This window comes from Geospiza fortis, unplaced genomic scaffold (genome assembly GCF_000277835.1).
Source record: "Geospiza fortis unplaced genomic scaffold, GeoFor_1.0 scaffold53, whole genome shotgun sequence".
Lineage (NCBI taxonomy): Eukaryota > Metazoa > Chordata > Aves > Passeriformes > Thraupidae > Geospiza > Geospiza fortis.
The window spans coordinates 406,555-423,635 of NW_005054305.1; the positions used below are offsets into that span (position 1 = coordinate 406,555).

General features: G+C 39.3%; 1 protein-coding gene across 3 annotated transcripts in view; it reads left to right on the top strand.

Annotated features, from left to right (window-relative positions):
* The first annotated feature begins 2,905 nt into the window (after nt 1-2,905).
* The window catches only part of MYOM1 (myomesin 1), a 72,392-nt gene continuing 58,216 nt past the window's right edge, over nt 2,906-17,081 (top strand). For 2 of the 3 annotated variants that reach the window (XM_031066566.1, XM_014312011.2), the window contains exons 1-3: nt 2,907-3,034; nt 6,653-7,143; nt 15,178-15,315. In XM_031066566.1, coding sequence (XP_030922426.1) covers nt 6,716-7,143; nt 15,178-15,315 — 566 coding nt within the window. In that variant the 5' untranslated portion in view covers nt 2,907-3,034; nt 6,653-6,715. Of the gene's footprint in view, nt 3,035-6,652; nt 7,144-15,177; nt 15,316-17,081 lie in introns of all 3 variants that reach the window. The other variant, XM_031066565.1, reaches the window with a different exon arrangement.

Here is a 17,081-nt window from a genome sequence, read left to right on the forward strand (position 1 = left end):
ATCTGTGATGTTTAGGAAAGAATGATAAAATGTGGGACAACATTTGACAGCCATCTGTTTCGATTTGGAAGTTAAAATTACAGGAGATACTATGGATTAAAAAAAAAATAAATTGAAGTGCCAAAAGCCCTTACTTAAAGGAATTATAAGAATTTTCTTTTGGAAATCCAGGAATCTGCTATATGCTCTTGGGTAAGGTTTTATTATGGACAGAAACCTTTATAGTGTTACAAAGGAAGATAAATGCTGTCAGCAACAACATTTTTATGTGACATTTCTAGTTCCAGGGAGACATTGCTGAATAAATGTTGCTAATAATGGTAAGGCAAATATTTCCGTATGAGGAAAAATTGACCTAGGCACTAACAGTCAATAGCTTGAGGCTTTTGGAAAAATTTCTATCTGTATCAAGGAGACAGTGGTCTTGTACTTGGCTCTTCAGGTGTAAGGCCAGACACTCAAGCTGTTGTAGGCTGCACCCAGACCCTTCTGTTAAAAGGTTGACTCCTTGTTAAATATATGAGCTGAGTGATGCAGAGAATCAACAGAAGCCTGGATTTTAGTAATTTCTTATGGGTGAAGGCAGGGAACACACACCTCCCTTCCCTTCAGTGGGTTATGAAGACGGCTAGTTGGAGTATAATGGGCAATAGCACATCTTCCTAAAGTGATTTTTCTGCTTGATAAAAATCAATTCAGAAAATTGGGCCCAAGTTTGAAAGCAAACTCCAGAAGAGAGCACACGTGCTCAAAGCCTCTGTTCTCCAAAAATTGTTTTGCTAGGTTTATTTAAGATTATACTCAAATGAAAGAGATGGACTGGGATGCTGTGGAATTTGACTTATGCCCCCGTCTACAGGATGCTGTAGCTCTCAAAGCTTCAGTGGGCAGTCTGGAAAGCTTTTTGTTCTGTCGTGTTAGGTTCTAAAGTAATATTCCAGCTTTCCCATTCAGAAAAACAAACTGGTCTCCAGCACTATGTAGTTAGGAGAAGACAGAAATAATATTTTCTAAGGGGGGTCTCTTCCAAGCCCAATGTGACTAAATACATGTGGATACAGAGTGCTGCAGGGATTCTGAGGCTCGCCCAGATCCAAGTGATTTAAAATATGTACTTTGATATTCAAATAGGAGTTCAGTGATTTGAAATTAGCTGTGGATATTATATTATCTCATAATAAAGATAGATCTGAAATTGTGTAAATTTAAAGGGCAAAATAATATTTTGCTGTTACACCGTATCTCCCATTCTATTTATAGAATGAACGGAGGCAGCACAGATATTGAAAACTGTATTGAACTTCATAGTGCCATTATGCCTTACTGAGAACGTTGTTCAGATTTTTATCCCCCATGTGTGAGCTATACAGACTGTCTTGCAATTAAAGCAGGGAAATGTGATGTTTAATTGTTTTCATTCCTCTACATCTCCCTGTATTCTTAAAAAGCAATTTGCCTTTGCAAATGCTTTACAATGTCAGTGCAAATGACCCACGGTGCAGGAGTGGATCAGGAGTTTGTAATGCAATCCAGGAGTCTGTCCACTGAGACTCCATCTACTATAACTAAAAATATACATTATAGCCCAGAACCTATAGTTCAGTGGCACTGCCACTGGCACAGCATTCTGGGGGCAGAAAAGCTGGTATTAAGGTGCCTATTTTTCATTCTCCCTGTTCCAGATTTGGCCAGTTTCCTGAGCACAATACAGTTTCTGTGACTGCACAACTTTTTGCTGGTCATGGTTTCTGTCCTCATGAGCAAAAACCAAAAGCCCAAATGTGTGGTGCACCTGAGCAGCTCCTGGTGTGGGAGGTGAGGAGGCTTCTGAACTTACTGCGTGGAGGAGCACCAGGCAGGAGTCAGTGGCTCCCCAGGGAGCAAGTGGCTGGTGGGGACAATGAAGGAATTTCATGTAGAATCAAGGCAGTGAGGTGAAGAAGAAGAAGATACTGATGAACTATTGTAGAGAAAAGCCTGGGATCCTCTAGCCTTGTCCAGACCTTTTTCTGGTGGTTCCACCCATAAAGGAGACAGTGCTAGCAGAGCAGGAGAATCTGGACCATTCTTGGTTGTGTTGCATGTCAAGTGTGAAAAGAAGCTATAGCAGAACTGCATTCCACCTATTAGATCTCAGATGAGATCTACATTACGACAGAGCTTGTTTTGATGTAATATTCAGCCACACTGATTACTCATTTTTATGCCAGAATGCTGGGACCAAAATGAAAGAAGACAAACTCATTTAATTATTCCTAGAGGTAATACTGTTTAATTTAGAAACAAAAAGTTGGATTTTAGAGCTGCGTTGTTTATATCTACTTAAATGCCTCATGAGGTCATATTCTTAATTTAGCATTTTATCTTAAAGATGATAAAAAAGTAACACTGTCAACAGAACAAAGAAAATACATTTCTGTTGAAATGTAACTCATATGACTTTAGAGAGTCTTGATAGATTGTCTGTCATTAAGCTGAAATATTTATATTACATGTGCTGTGGCTTGGCATTAAAAGAAAGAACCAATAAAATGTTCAAATTCTTGTACCATAGCAAAGGTCAACATAGGGTTTGGTCTTTCCTAGTTTCTGATTCACGGCTCAATTTCTTTTTTCACTCTTCCCAAATCTGATTTAACTAAGGAAAAAAACCCTAGAAATAATTTTTAATTGGAATGCTGATTTTATGCAGATTTTAGTGAGAATATTTTAAAGGGAGAACTCTGTATCTCCTTTAGTTTGAGGCTGCCGTCATCATGTCTTTGCACAGAGATAGTACAGGGTATCGGTATCTGTCTCTGTCTCTCTCCCTCTTCCATGCTATATTTATAGCATCCCCCTGGCCATAAAAGGTCTGGACTGGGGCTCTGACATTCCACTGACTGCAGGCATTATTTTTGTTCTGGACCTTCAAGTCCAGTCCTTACCCCTCGTCCTAACTACCTCTTTCTTTGCTGGCTTCATTGTTGCTGTATTTTTGTGCTGTTCATCCACTTGGGAGCTCTTCCATTTGCTGCCATTCATTTGGATCCTGGTAAGTGGGTTTTTTATGCCGGAAGGTTTTATGTGTTCAATTATTTTTAATCTGAATCTGTAATGCCAAGCTGATTGTAGCTCCCTTTATTCTTCATAGCTCAGCAGTTGAGGGATTTGTGGATGTGAATTGAAGACATCTGAACATTCAGCTGTGAAACAAAAGGAAGTAGTGCAGGGGCTCTTTTATTTTCACTCAGCTATCTTTGCATATTGTCCCAGTACTCTCAAATGAAGCCTGAGTTACTGAGATATAGGAGGAGTTTGTCATGTACTCTCCTGTGGGCTTAGAGAATGTTTAAATAACATAAATGTTTTCTTGTTGCATAGGATGTTATCTTTTCTCTGCTTACAAGAGTTTCTTTTTTTAATCTATTTCACTATTTTCATTGATTGATGGAGCAGATCTTTAAAGAATTACGCAGACTGATAAAGAGCACAAGAGGTAATGCCAGCAGAATCACTTCCTTTAATGTGTAGCTATGAACTATAGACAAGTACAGAACTGTCTGTCTGCTCGTTAATCATTTGAAATACTCAGTTCAACAGCTGCTAAAATATAGCTTCAAAAACTGTGAATTCATCTAACTATGGCCACTAATATTTTTAGGCCAAGCTCTGAAGTGCTACACTGATCTCGAGAGGGAGTGTTGCCCTCACACTGAAGGGGGCTGGTTGGTGCACACAGACTAGGTGGGTGCAGGTAGCATAGATAAAACTTAAGAGATGGGAGTCAGTCTGATAATCAGGCAGTGCTCCAGATAGGAGCAAAGTCCTTGGAAGTTTCTGAGTTACTTGTCATCTCTGATAGCACCACCCTACTGTATCTGATCAGGCTAATGTAACCAATTTATCCTGGCCTGTGAGCAATCCATGATGTTTCAGAGGAAATATAAAACATAACTCATAGTGTGATAAAATACCTATGAAGGAGTTTCCTTTTACGTGATGTGAGTCAGTGCTGGTCTTTGATTTGAACCATGAGATCTGACTTAGTGCTCAGTGCCTGCCTTGTTATCACAGTCCTTACTCCTATCACAGACTTTTACTCCTGAGGGCAGCAAGATCAAGACCTTTCATGTTTGGAAGAAAAATGTTTCCTTTGTACATTTTAATTTGTCAATTTGTACATTTTAATTTGTTAATTTTAATTCTGGTTCGATAAAATATAAATGAAATGCCTCGTTTAACTTCTTAATGGGCAGCACATGCAGTGCTTCATACTTGTGGATTGCCTTCCATACTTTGAAGCCTGGAAGGCTGTGGGAATGCCTGAGCTGAATGCCTGCTAGCATTGTGGCTGTTGTATGAATGGTGAAGCCAGCCAACACTTCAAATAAAGCTGGTGAAGACAAACCATAGTACTCTGAGAAGGAAAATAGGATGTTCTCATGTTCCTTCCCTTTTAGTGTGCAAGACAATATTCTTCTGTATGCCTTAACCTTCCTAGGCAGTAATCACTATGACTTACAAGTCCAAACCCAGCTCTGCAGAGGCAGAAGAGGGAGGCAATGAAGAAAAATGAAGAAAAAAGTCTTCTGAAACTAGGAAAATACAGAGGAACTACATACTACAAGTGGCTAATAAAATTAAATAAGTAACACAAAATACTGCCAAGTATTAGAAAAAAGAATGCTAGACATTCTTTTTTCTAATAATTGCATTATTTTAGACTGCAATAATTGCATTATTTTAGACTGACATGAAAAAAATAGCCAGCATTAGGAATAAGAGAGTTAAAAAGGAACATCAATTTGGCTAACTCACTTTCCCATTTTTCCTTCTTCCTCAGATAAAAATAGAGTAAATGTATAATCTGGTCTCCTTGCAGTCACAGTATTGCTGTGGTCAATATATCAGCAATTTCTTTTACATAAAAAGTTTCTGAATAAATATCTTCCTTGTTGACTTCCTGCAACTAAATAATCAATTAAGTTATCCTACAAGGAGCATTTCCCTTGTGAGATCCCTGAAATAGAAGAAAATTTTCCTCCTTGGTTTTCGGTTTTTGTGGGTTTGGGTTTGGTTTGTTTAGTTTCTAGTTTTTGGTTTGTTTTTTTTTTTTTATAATTTTCCTTGGTTAGGGCAAATACCTTAGCAGTTGTCAAAGAAAATAGTTTGAAATTTGTTGACTTGCTATCAGAACTAAATACTAAAGAAAAAGCCTAGGACTGACATCTGGGGGGCATAAAGACCAGGGGAAAAAAATTACAGAATCACAAAATATTCTGAGTCAGAAGGGACCCACAAGAATCATCAAAGACGGACTCCTGACCCTGCACAGGACAACCCAAACTGGATATCTAGACTTTCATGCAGTCATGATTGTCTTCCAGTTCTGTAAGTGTATTTTAAGTCCAAACATTAAATAGTTTTTTATTAATATGAAGAAATCATGAAGTAGAACAATTTTCCTACTCTTGTGATCAATACTAAAAAAAAAACAAACCCCAGAACAATAACAAACACCTCTCACCCTTGTTTTTGGATCTTCTTTAAATCCTTGTTAACATTTCCTTATTGTAGCTCATTTCTATTACTAATCAGGGACTTTTTCAGGAACAATCCTAAGTAGCCATGTGAGCCTAAAAGAAAGAGAAAGAAGGTTATCTTATGGATTACTTGAGGAAATCTTGCATGTCAAAGTTGAAAAAGTCAGTTATAACAACAGCAAAATTAAAAAGCAAAATAATGACAGAACTGCTGGTTTTAGAACAAACAAACAGACAAGGGAAATTCTTTCTGCACTCAACTTTTGTCCCATTTTGAGAGAGGAACTACCTCTCATCTGATCAAAATTTGCTCTGCAAGTGACTACAAGACAATCAACTGATGATGTGCAAACTAAAATTAAATGGACCTATTATCTGGAAGAAGGGTCTTGGCAACCTTGAACATGATATTTTAAGTTAAAAGAAAAGTATTTGCTTTGAGGAGCATGATATTATTTTACCCATTGCATACAGACTGGATCCCTGATTCAACTGTAAAAGTATAATGCACAATAAGCCCTTTTAAATTGAACCCCGGTATCACGTACAAAACAATCACTGTAATGCACATTTAGAGAAAAACTGACTTCCTTCTCAATCTTAGTGTTTTAATTCACTGTTGTAATAATAAATGGAAGATTAAATTCAATCTGAAAATTGGATTACAAAAATAAATGAAATGTCATATATTTTTGTTTCAGCTTCTATAGCTTTGTTGGATTTGCTCATGCCTTTAAAAGTAATTGATTACTTTATTATCTCTATTGTAATTGAACAGCATTATTTATACTGCCTTTGAAGAAACCAGGCATACAGTTTTTTTTTATTAGTTTGCAGTAATAAGTGAGCACATAAAAATTGAATAATTTGCAGTAGCAGGGAGCCAACTACAAATGAACAGACACAAGAGTGCAAAGGTTTCTGGTCATGATGGGTGACGTGAGCATCTTGAAACCTAAATATGAGCCTGTCTGGAAGTCTAAATCACATCATAAAAAGATAACTCTAAATTAATTGCAGTTGATTTTCAAGTTCAGTGTTAGTTTGTGTGAAGTTGGGCATTATTTGTATGCTAACTCAGGAGTTTCCTTGGTAGTAGTCCTTATGTTTGACCCCTTCTTTTTCAGACATTATCCTGTTTTTATTTACACTCAGAAAAGTGCAGTGGAACCCAAACTTTGAAGGCACCCATGATGTCTTTACCGTTCTACCAAAGACACCACGAGCACTATGACCGTGCGTACCGCCACAAAGCGCTGTCGTCCACTGTGAGCCAGTACCAAAAGGAGACAAAGAGCAAATCTGCTGTGTATGCTCAAGGATCCGCAGCTTATGCCAGGGGCTCTGCAGCCTATCGCCACTCGTCTGCAGCTGGCTTCAGCCTTGACTCCTCTGCAGCCTACAGCCATGGCTCTTCAGCCTACGACCTCGAGTCAGCAGCCTACAGCCATGGTTCCACAGCCTACGACAGCTCTGCCATGCAAAGCAAGAGGTCTGCTGCCTACAGCCTTGACTCTGAGTCCCTCAGCACCAGCTCAGCTGCCTACAGCCATGCATCTGAGTCCATCAACAAGCTGGCTGCAGCCTACAGGCTGGGATCTGAAGCCTACAGCTTTGGGTAAGATAATCCATCTTCGAAACAGCAACCTGGTAGAAAAAGATCCAACCACTTCCCATTGAAAACAATGGTAAAACTCTCCTCCTCCTTCACATAAACTCTCTCTATGACTTGGCATCAATGTATTTTCCTGGTCCAGTGTTTCCCCTTGGCTTTGGCAATGGGAAGGACTGTGGTCAGCTTAGTTTGTTGGACTAATGTATGTGTGATGCTTGGACTGTCATAAAAATAGCACTGGCAGTGCTGATGTGGCTGACATATTCACACTCCAGACTGCCTAGGCATGAGCTACCTCTCCTTCCAAGTTGTTTAGCCACATTAATACAGCTGAATTTAATATAAAGAGTTGAGATAGCTTTGGATTGAGGCTGTCTCTTATCTGGCTGGAGGTTGGAGTAGTACAAGAACTCAAAGCTCTTCATGCAAGTTTGAGCTGATGTGACCATATATGATTAATTCTTCTTTAACCTAATAGTTTCCCTTTTGTGCTGAGTGATTCAAGAAACTGTAATTTTCACACTGTATATTGGTTGAGGCATACTGTTTCCAAACCTGAAGTGTCCTATCTTACAAGAGAAGAGTAGCTATGCTCAGCTCCTATGTTTTCTTTAAAAATTTAAGATAATAAATATTGCTCAAGCAATTACATTAGCATAATATTTTTTGCTATAATAGCCTCATATTATTTGTATAAACATATCTCAGAGATTTTCAGAAATTAGGGAAGTATTAAAGTACGATTAGAGCAGCTATTAGCAATAGAGGAAACAATCAGCAAATTATAGCTCAAAACATCTGCTTGCTGTTATATTAATGTAAAATTAAGAGTATCATTAGCAGAACTGATCAAAACTTGTCCAGCAGAAAATTTAAATTTTGAAAACTGAATATGCTCCCAGGATTGTGGGTAATGATGAAATCTTGGTCAAAACCAATGAAAGAAAGACTACATGTACCACAGTAAACAATACCTTGTGATTTCAGCCTTCACTGAAATCTTGGCTTTCAGGAAGCTCAGGGTCCGATCTTCATTTGCCAGAATTTGTTCAGGAATTTGATCCTCAGGCTGTTACAGTCAAGGTGAATGACTGAACTTAACTCCTTACTGCAAGAAAGGCATTGATTTGCTGGAACGTGTCCAAAGAGGGGCAACAAAGCTGATGAAGGTTCTGGAGCACAAGTCTTATGAGGAGCAGCTGAGGGAAATACAGTTGGGAGAAAGGGACACCCAGGGGAGGCCTTATCACTCTCTACAGCTGTCTGAGAAGGGAACCATGCAGGGCTTGGTCTTATCTCCCAGGTAACAAGACAGGATGAGAGGAAATGTCCTCAAGCTGGACTAGGGGAGGTTTAGATTGGATCTTAGGAAATATTTCTTCACTGAAAGGATGCTCAGGTATTGGAATAGGCTGACCAGGGAAATGGTGGAATCATCATTCTTGGAAGTGTTCAAAAAATGTGTGGCACTTAAGGACATGGTTTAAGGGTGGGCTTGGCAGTGCTGGTTGAACCTGATGATCTTAGAGGTTGTAATGATTTTATGATTCTGTAGCTGATTGTCTTAGAGTGGGTCATATCCAGGCTTTGCTGTTGAAACAATTTTACTTGTTCAGATAATTTGCCGCTGAGAAAGCAGTGAGAATCTCATTTATAACCTGCTGGTGAAAGGAAGAAAACTGGAGGTGCTGGGACTGAGGGTTGTGCTTCCAAAGCGTGCTGGGTAAGGGAAGATATCCCAAATTTCTGCAGCAATGCAGCTGTGGCTGCACTGTGTTGCTGACCCTAACCCAAAGCTTGCTTCTTCTCGAAGAAAAGATTCTCATGAAAAAAGAACTTCAAGTTGTAAAAAATGATTGTTAAAAAACCTTTCTGAGTCATGCTTACAAGCACTTCAGCTGTCACACAAGTTTCTTCTGAAACCTGTGTGTTCTCCTTAAGAATAACTCTAATGTCAACAGTATAATATTGAAGGAAATGAAATTACTTAGTTGAAAGAGAATTTAAAACATTTACTGAGGTTTTGCTCGAGATAAAAGTTTTTGGTTTAAAGCAACAAATTTGCATATATAATACTCTGTAGTACAAGACTTGCAAATAGATTGTTCAGAGATAAGAATGTCTTTGCAGCAACTTCTTTATTTCTGTGATGCTGTTATTGTATTGGAGAAAATTCATTGCTGCTGCCTAAGACAAGGACTCTGGAGATTAGATACATGGGATTCCAAGCTCTCTTACACAAAACTTAATTAACACAGGAGACAATATTTCTGAATGTAAATCTCAGTATTTAACTTGGGTTTATGGTTAATATAGCCTCTATGTTGCTATTTCTTTTTTGCAGCCCATATTTCTGCAATTTGCAAGAGGCAAAGTGGAAAAAATAATGCAATTCTACAGTTAAATGTAGTTCAAATTTGAAGAAATTCTTGCCAAATTTGTACTGTCTTTCCCAAAAAGCCAAAATACTTCGAGGGGTAATGTGGAGACAATAAGGTTACTCAAATAAATTAGGAAAATCAAAAGACTTTGTTTTCATCCATATGAAAAGAATGGTGTAGAAAAAAAAAAGAATCCTCAAATTCTTTCAATTTTCTAGAAGTAGAAAGGGTTGAATTGAAATGCTGTATCTAAATGACTTGAGTAGTAGAGTGTTTGCTTGAAACCAGAATGGACACACAAATCCAAATGCAGACAAAATTTTTCAGCCAAGAATTGATGATTGCATATCAGTGAATATTACCATCAAATATAAATTTATGCATAATGGATATAGTTTTGCAGATAAACACCATTAAGCCCAACAGGAAAACTCAAATATTAAGTTTTTATTTAGGTTACTTCTTATTTTTATCTAAAGTAGCTTCTGGTAAACTTATAGATATTGCAAAATTTAAGTCTCATCCTTTCTTGTAGTCACAGTAGAGGAAAGAGTTCATGAAGCTTTGGTGTTGACATGCAGTTAGTGCTATGTGAGGAATTTATCATGACGAAAGCACTAGAAAAGGACTAGGAACTAGGTAACCTGCAAGACCTTGACCTGGACATTGGTTCAAGTTCTGTGACATTGAAGCCTTGCTTGAGAAGGACTAGGAACTAGGTAACCTGCAGGACCTTGACCTGGACCCAGTTCTGTGACATTGAAGCCTTGCTTGAGTGGAAAACACTCCCAGGGTGTGAACACAGGCAGTTTGAAGGAGCCACAGCTTGATTTTTTCAGGATGGTGAAAAATTTTCCCTCTGCAAGCAGCCCATCCCCCACATATCAAGTCTCCTTCACACAACAGCTTGAGGGTGTACAGGGAGCAAAATGAAAACTGGCAAAATCAAGAGCAAGTATGGAAGTTGCTGCTCTGCTGGTTGCAGTTGGCCAAAGGTGCAAACCTCTGGGCTCCCAAAAGAAAGGGCGTCGCACCACGGAGAGCTTTCCTCTTCACACCCAGCCCTCCCCACCAGTTTGTGGGGCTGTCTCTAGCCAAGCACTTCTTCTTTGGCTTCAGCAGAGGCAGGAAAAGTGACATGTGCTGCTACCCTTGAGGCTCTGTTCAGGTGAGGGATATATGTCTCCCACAAGCCGATGTTGTGGCCACACATCCTCTTCCCCATCCAGCCCTTGGGGGCTGCCAGCATGGGCAGGTTGCTCCTGTGGGAAACCTGGCTCCTGGCTCCTTCTTCCACAGCAGTGCTCCATCCTCTGTGTGCTTCTGAGAAGCTTTGAGTCAGATCTGCCAAAGCTGCTTATAGAACTACAGGGCTGTTGAACAGGGCTGCTGGATTAAATTAGTTTAACTCTTTTTTGTGGAAGCTCAGTGATTTGCCTTTGCTCAAACTTTCACTGCTTTTCCATGTGTCTGGCAGCATTGTCTCCTGTCTAGCAGTATCTATAATCCCATTGTGCTCATTGTGTCACAGACAGATTATCTGCCACCAGAAGGGCCAGACACCTGCTTAGAGGGAAAATAGAAGTTACTGGTGTGGCTCAGGCATTTGCATGTATTTTGCAGGTCAGGCAAAACAGCAAAGAGGACGTGGTGTAATTCAGGTGTACCAAGCAAAGGGAGGAATAATGCCTTTCTAACTTGCCATTAATTGGGCTTCCAGTGAGAGCTAATGCTCTTCTGAGCAACACTGTAACCAGGATCTGGACAAGGCTGAGTAAATAGTACGCTTCCAGAAACATTAGCAGACCATGATCCTGGCACTGCTCATCCTTTGGTTTATTATAGGTGAGGGTTAAGAAACTGGATTCCAGATGTCATACCCAAGCATGGAAATTGTTTTAATGAGACCTGCCATGTGGAAACAATTCCCCTTCAAATGAAATTGTTGTGGAAACTGTGTCAGGGAATATTGCCAGCAATATTGCCTGGGCTTGTGACAAACCTGTCAGCAACTTAAAATTAATATAGTCACCAGAGAGCATTTCTCATTTTTAGAGGCTGAATTTAAAGAGTTCTTTGCTGAAATTTTTTTTCTTTTCTATAACTGGGTTTGCCAATCCTCTATCTCCTATTTACAGTAAATTAAAATACTGCTTATTAGGAAAAAAACCAGCTGCTAAAAATAGAGCCTGGAAAAGGCTTTGTAGCTAATGGAGCTTCTCCAGTAAGTACAGCTGGTGCAACCATTGTGTATACCATCATCTCTTTCTGCTTAGTACAAGATACATGGTTTTGTAGAGGTGTAAAAGAGCTTATATGTGCCTTTTTATACAGGAGTGACATAACTAAAGAATAGGGTGTTGTGGTATGCTTGCAGAATACATTTCTACATCCACTGGGTGCAGACTGTCTTTGGGCAGTGTGGGAAACCTGTCCCTTCAAGCACAGAAACAAGGGCAGTGCCAACATATTCTCTGTCTGAGGATAAGGCATCAAGACAGAACAAAAAATCTGTTTGGGAGTTGCAGATGCCCTGCACAATGTTTTCTTTCACTCCTCTTTAGGCTAGAGGGAAAAGCTAATAGCATCTGGTTTTTACATCTTTACAGAACGATGCCTGTGCCTTTTACAACACTAATGAAAAACTAGGAAAAGGCTGGCATTGACATTTTAACATGCTGGAAACCACCCTGAAGTAAGGACAGTAGGCTTAGGTCACCAACCTTGATAAACCTGTACAGATAATATCTGACCTGGGAAAAAAAATATACATATGCTAGCTGGGCATATCAGATGAGGCTGAAAGATGTTAAAAGGTCATGGTACTGTTCCTCCCTATGAAACTAGAGAGCACTGATACCCTGCTCTTGCTCGTCTGGGGAGATTCTGTTCCACATATCAGGTAAAAGGTTGGAACGTTTTAAAATAAAGGGCAAGATTTTAGAATCTGGTTCAAGAAACAGAGTCCTCCTTTGGGCCACCTAAATAATGGTTTTAGGCAGGATTTTGTTTTTGTGTTGCACAGGAAGAAATAGTAAGAACACAGGAAAACAGGGAAATAAACCTCATGACAGAATAGTGTTTATCCTATTCTCTCAAGCAAAGAGCTCCATTTGAATTTGTGTTTCTCCTAGCCTCCATCTGGCTCTGCCAGAACAGTAGCAAATGATAGAATTTAGAAAGGAGAAACATTTTCTGCTGCTTCAAATTTATTAATTTAATCTCTTGGTTTATGCAGTGTAATTCTAAAGAACATTTTGGAGTGACTCTAGGTATCCCTCTGAAAACATCATCTGGGTGCTCTGGTAAGGTCATGAAGGTGAGATATTCAACTTCAAACATGTGGAGTGTTTGAGTGAAAAAACAGCCTCCGAACAAACAGAACCTGTAGCAATTTATCCTTGCCTTTTCAAATAGTTTTAGAGAGATATAAATGAAAGATAGGAAACCCCCACTGCCATACAGGAAAGATATCAACAAAATGCCTAGCAGGGAGTGATGGGAGCTGCTATATATGCCTCCCATTAATTCCCTGAATGAATGCGTAATCTGGACCTTAAATGAAAAATAAACTAACTGCAAGGCCAAACTCTCCTTTAGGAATAACATGTTTGTCTGGATTTAACAGTGCTGTAAATGCCTGAGCTGAAATTTTCACCACATTTCAACTACATTTATGAAAATAAAAACTTCTAGATGTTTTAACTGAAGTTCAATTGGTACTGTGATCTTTCTTGATCTAGAAACAACTAGGAATTAAGTGGCCTCCTAACAGCTTCAGCCTAAAGCTCTGAGGAAATCTAATGGCTGTCAGAGTCAAAATTCCAGGTTTGACCCATTTTTAAATAGGACAGGAATAAAAGTCACCTGCTAAGTAAAGATCTGCAGCTCCTTACAGACTCTAGTTCAATTAAGAAAAGTAATGAAAATAATTTGCCTTTGATGTTTCTTATCCCTTATTTGATGAATTCTCCCAGTGCATTTGTGGTATGCTGTAGTGATTGCACCACATCATTATCCAACCCAGGGGTAAGGCCACTGCACACCTATTTCAATGTGTCTCTCTCTTCCTTTTTATTTTATTCTGCTTGGACTGTTCCCGAGTGATTTCTGCTTGGATTTCTGTCCCTAAAGCTGGATCTGCCTCTCTTGTACTCTGTCCCTGGCTGTCCTGGGCAGTGCCTGGTGTCAAAACCCAGAGCCCTCAGCATCTCTCTCCTGTAGATGTGGTCTGTGCCTGAGCTGACCCAGTGGTGCCTGACATGGAAAACCCTTGGTCCCAGTCCTGCAGGGTGTGCCACAGTCCCTCACTGGCTGTGCCTTCTTTTGTGTGGAAAGCAGGTTACAGGGAGAGGAGGAAGGAAGGAAGGAGAAGCAGTGCATCATTGCTTCTACCCCCTGTACTGAGTGTCTCTTGGCAGAAGTGCTGCAGGCTTGGTGATGGTGGCACCTGGGGAGCACAGAGGAATTACATTAAGACAGAGAGCTAGAGAATGGGAGACTAATTTAACAGGAACTGGGTAGGCAGAGAACTCAGTCTGGGCAAAGGGATGGACACAAAGAAATGAAGGAAGGAAAGATGGGAGAATGAAAGTGATCCTTGTTATCTCAAACACACTCTCAGTGGATAGATTACTAGCACGTATTTTGGAAACTAAGCACTCTTCTTGTGTTGGTGGTGGTACTTTTGCCGGGATACAGCCTAAGGAAAACATTAGCCCAAGGATATAGTATTGTATTACATTATGCATGTAAAGCATTCCCAGGGGCCCAGTGTTAGCATGGGTTTTGATATATGTGTCCAGCATGCTGTGTGGAGACACCAGTGTAAGGTATCCAGGGTGTGGGAAGCAGGTTATCCCTGACAGAGGCACATGCTAGGGCTAACAAGCCTTGCTGAGAAACCATCATTCTGCTCCTGTATCTACTCATGTAAGCAGGGAGCTCAGACTGGGTAGAAAATCTCTTGACCAGAAGCAGACTCACATGTGATTTTCTTTATTAAAGGCTGACAAATAATTAGCATGTTCCATAGATCTGTCAATTAGAGATGTGTTGCTTTGGCCAAGGAGGACCAGATGTTTCAAGCTTTGTTTGCACAATTTGTAACTATGTTAAAAATTAACCTAAAGTGATTGCCTCAAAGTGCTTCATGCTCTTCAGAATCCCTCCCTGGCTGGTGAGGACAGGGTAGGGGTGGAAGCTCTTCCTCCTTTTCAGTCATCCTCCATTTATCTGTGCTATGTTAAATGGTGCTACTTCTCTCAACTCTTCCCATTGGAGTGGTATGGGAGAGCAGTGGGAATGGCAACACTGCTTTCTGAGCAATGCAGTGCCCTACAATTTATGTAGAGAGACTTAAACAATCTTCCCAAGTCCCAACCCTAATGCTATTAAAAGTACATTGCTACCAGGTATATTGCTTGCTCCATCTATTCAGATTTAATACCAAGGAGCATAAGTGGTATGTTTGTAATGATGGGGTTGTCAAAAGTACACTTAGTTATGAGTTTAATAACTCTGAAACTATGGCTATTAAAAATTATAAATTCTTGATTACAAAACAAGACAGCAAAAAGTTGCAGTACTTTGATTGTATTTTGAGTGCTTCTTAACAGCTGTTTTCCTGATTTTAACAATATACTTTTTATTTCAGACTGAAAAATTCCAACTTAATGATAGAAGATCAATCCTATAAGATGAGTCCCAAAGCAAAGAGGGCAAAACAGAGTTTGATATCAGAGGACAAAGAGAATGAAGCCTTAGACTACTCAGTGCCCATATTTACAGGAAGGTATGTTCATTTTCATTTTGTTTGGTATCTTATTTCTGACATTTTATTAACAAAATATAAAATAAAAAATCCATTCATCTGTCTTTACACTCATGGATCTTATGGTGATAATTTGCACTTCATATGAGTGATAAAAAGAGAGAGGTAAACTGACTGGCAGAAAACTGGACATTGATCATCCAGAGCCAGGACAAATGAACCTACGTGTCTGGACTTTGTTTTGAACACATTGTCAGGACCACTTTCTATGAAATGAAAATATAATTAGAACCCTGCCTACTGAGAACCTGGCAAGCATGTTGTCCACATTATTTAGCTTATTCTTTTGGTTTGAAGATTTGTTCTGTAATCAAATCTCTCTTACCAAGCATTAAACATAGAAACAATGAAACAATGTGCTAATATCTTGTCCTGGCACGGGGAAAACCTGGAATAAAACCAAATGCTTTCTCAAATCCATTGTAATGATTCATCCTGATCTCACGTGTTGGTGGTATTTATTGCATGGTTACTACTGATGTAATACATCTTACTGCAGCACTGTTCTCAGTAAAGCCGAATGTGAACTTTATGTGGAAGCCAGAACCAGCAGCAGCAAAGAGGCTCTCCTGCCCTTTTTGGGGTATGGCCTAGTGATTTTAGTAGGAGTCTCCAGCAGTTCCAGCATAGTCACTTGTCCAGATTAATACATACAGGGGTGTAGTGTGGAAAACTTGCTCCTGGTTAGAGGCCAGGAAAAAATTTTCTTCCCACCTGCAGTTGAAGAGAAACTTCCCTTCAACTTGTCTTCCCTCTGCAGCACAGCATTTTTCAGGGGACGCATCCAAGTTGCCTCTGGGAGCCAGTGTTTCTCTGTCTACTGCTTCACCAACACCCAAAGGCACTTCTGCTTTATATCCAAACTTGTGGTTTCATGTGAACTAAGTTCCAGCTTTTCCGTGGAGGATGTTATTGCTCTGGCCTTTTGAGCATTTGTGGTGCTTTTGTGATGAGAACAGTAGCTTTGTTTTTTATTTACTCCCTCCCACTGTCTCAGAGTAATTTTTTCTCACCCCTTGTACATTCCTGTGTTGGTTTCAGCCAACATTATAAAACACACTGCTGCCCTTTTAAAAAATTGCTTTGGAGTTTCATCTGTATCTTTTGTGATAGAAACATATAAAAATGTGACAGTCTCACGCAAAACTTGAGATAACATATTCTCAAGGCTTCTCACTACTTTTGCCTCTCAGCCAGTGTTTATATTTATGTGGCAGATTTGCAGCTCACCGTCATCTGTCTCCCATGCCCTCAAGCAGAAATATCCTTCCTTTTTATTGTATGTTGAGTCTGCACAAGTAAAATTTTTAGTATTGGGCAATAGTCGAAAAACACAACTGTTGATTAGTACTTAGCTTTTTTACAGGCCTCTGTGATCTAAGCACAACATGTTAACATCTCAACAAATATTAAGAAATAATTTCATTTATTTTATTTTTCAATGCATACAGTAATCTCTAACTCAATGTGACAGTGTGTAGCTTCATTTATTTGTGTCTGTAAAATATTTTGGGGTCCTGTTTGGGCTTCTACATTAAAAGGTTAAAAGGTACTATCAATTTTTTTTGTTGGTGGTGGTTTTTTGGGTTTCTTGTTTTTTTTTTGTTTTTTTTTTTTTTTTTTTTTTTTTTTTTTTTTTTTTTTTTTTTTTTTTTTTGGTGTCAATCTTACTTTTTGCTTATGGCAATTCAGAAAGCTGTGTGTGCTTTTCTGCCACTGAAATGACC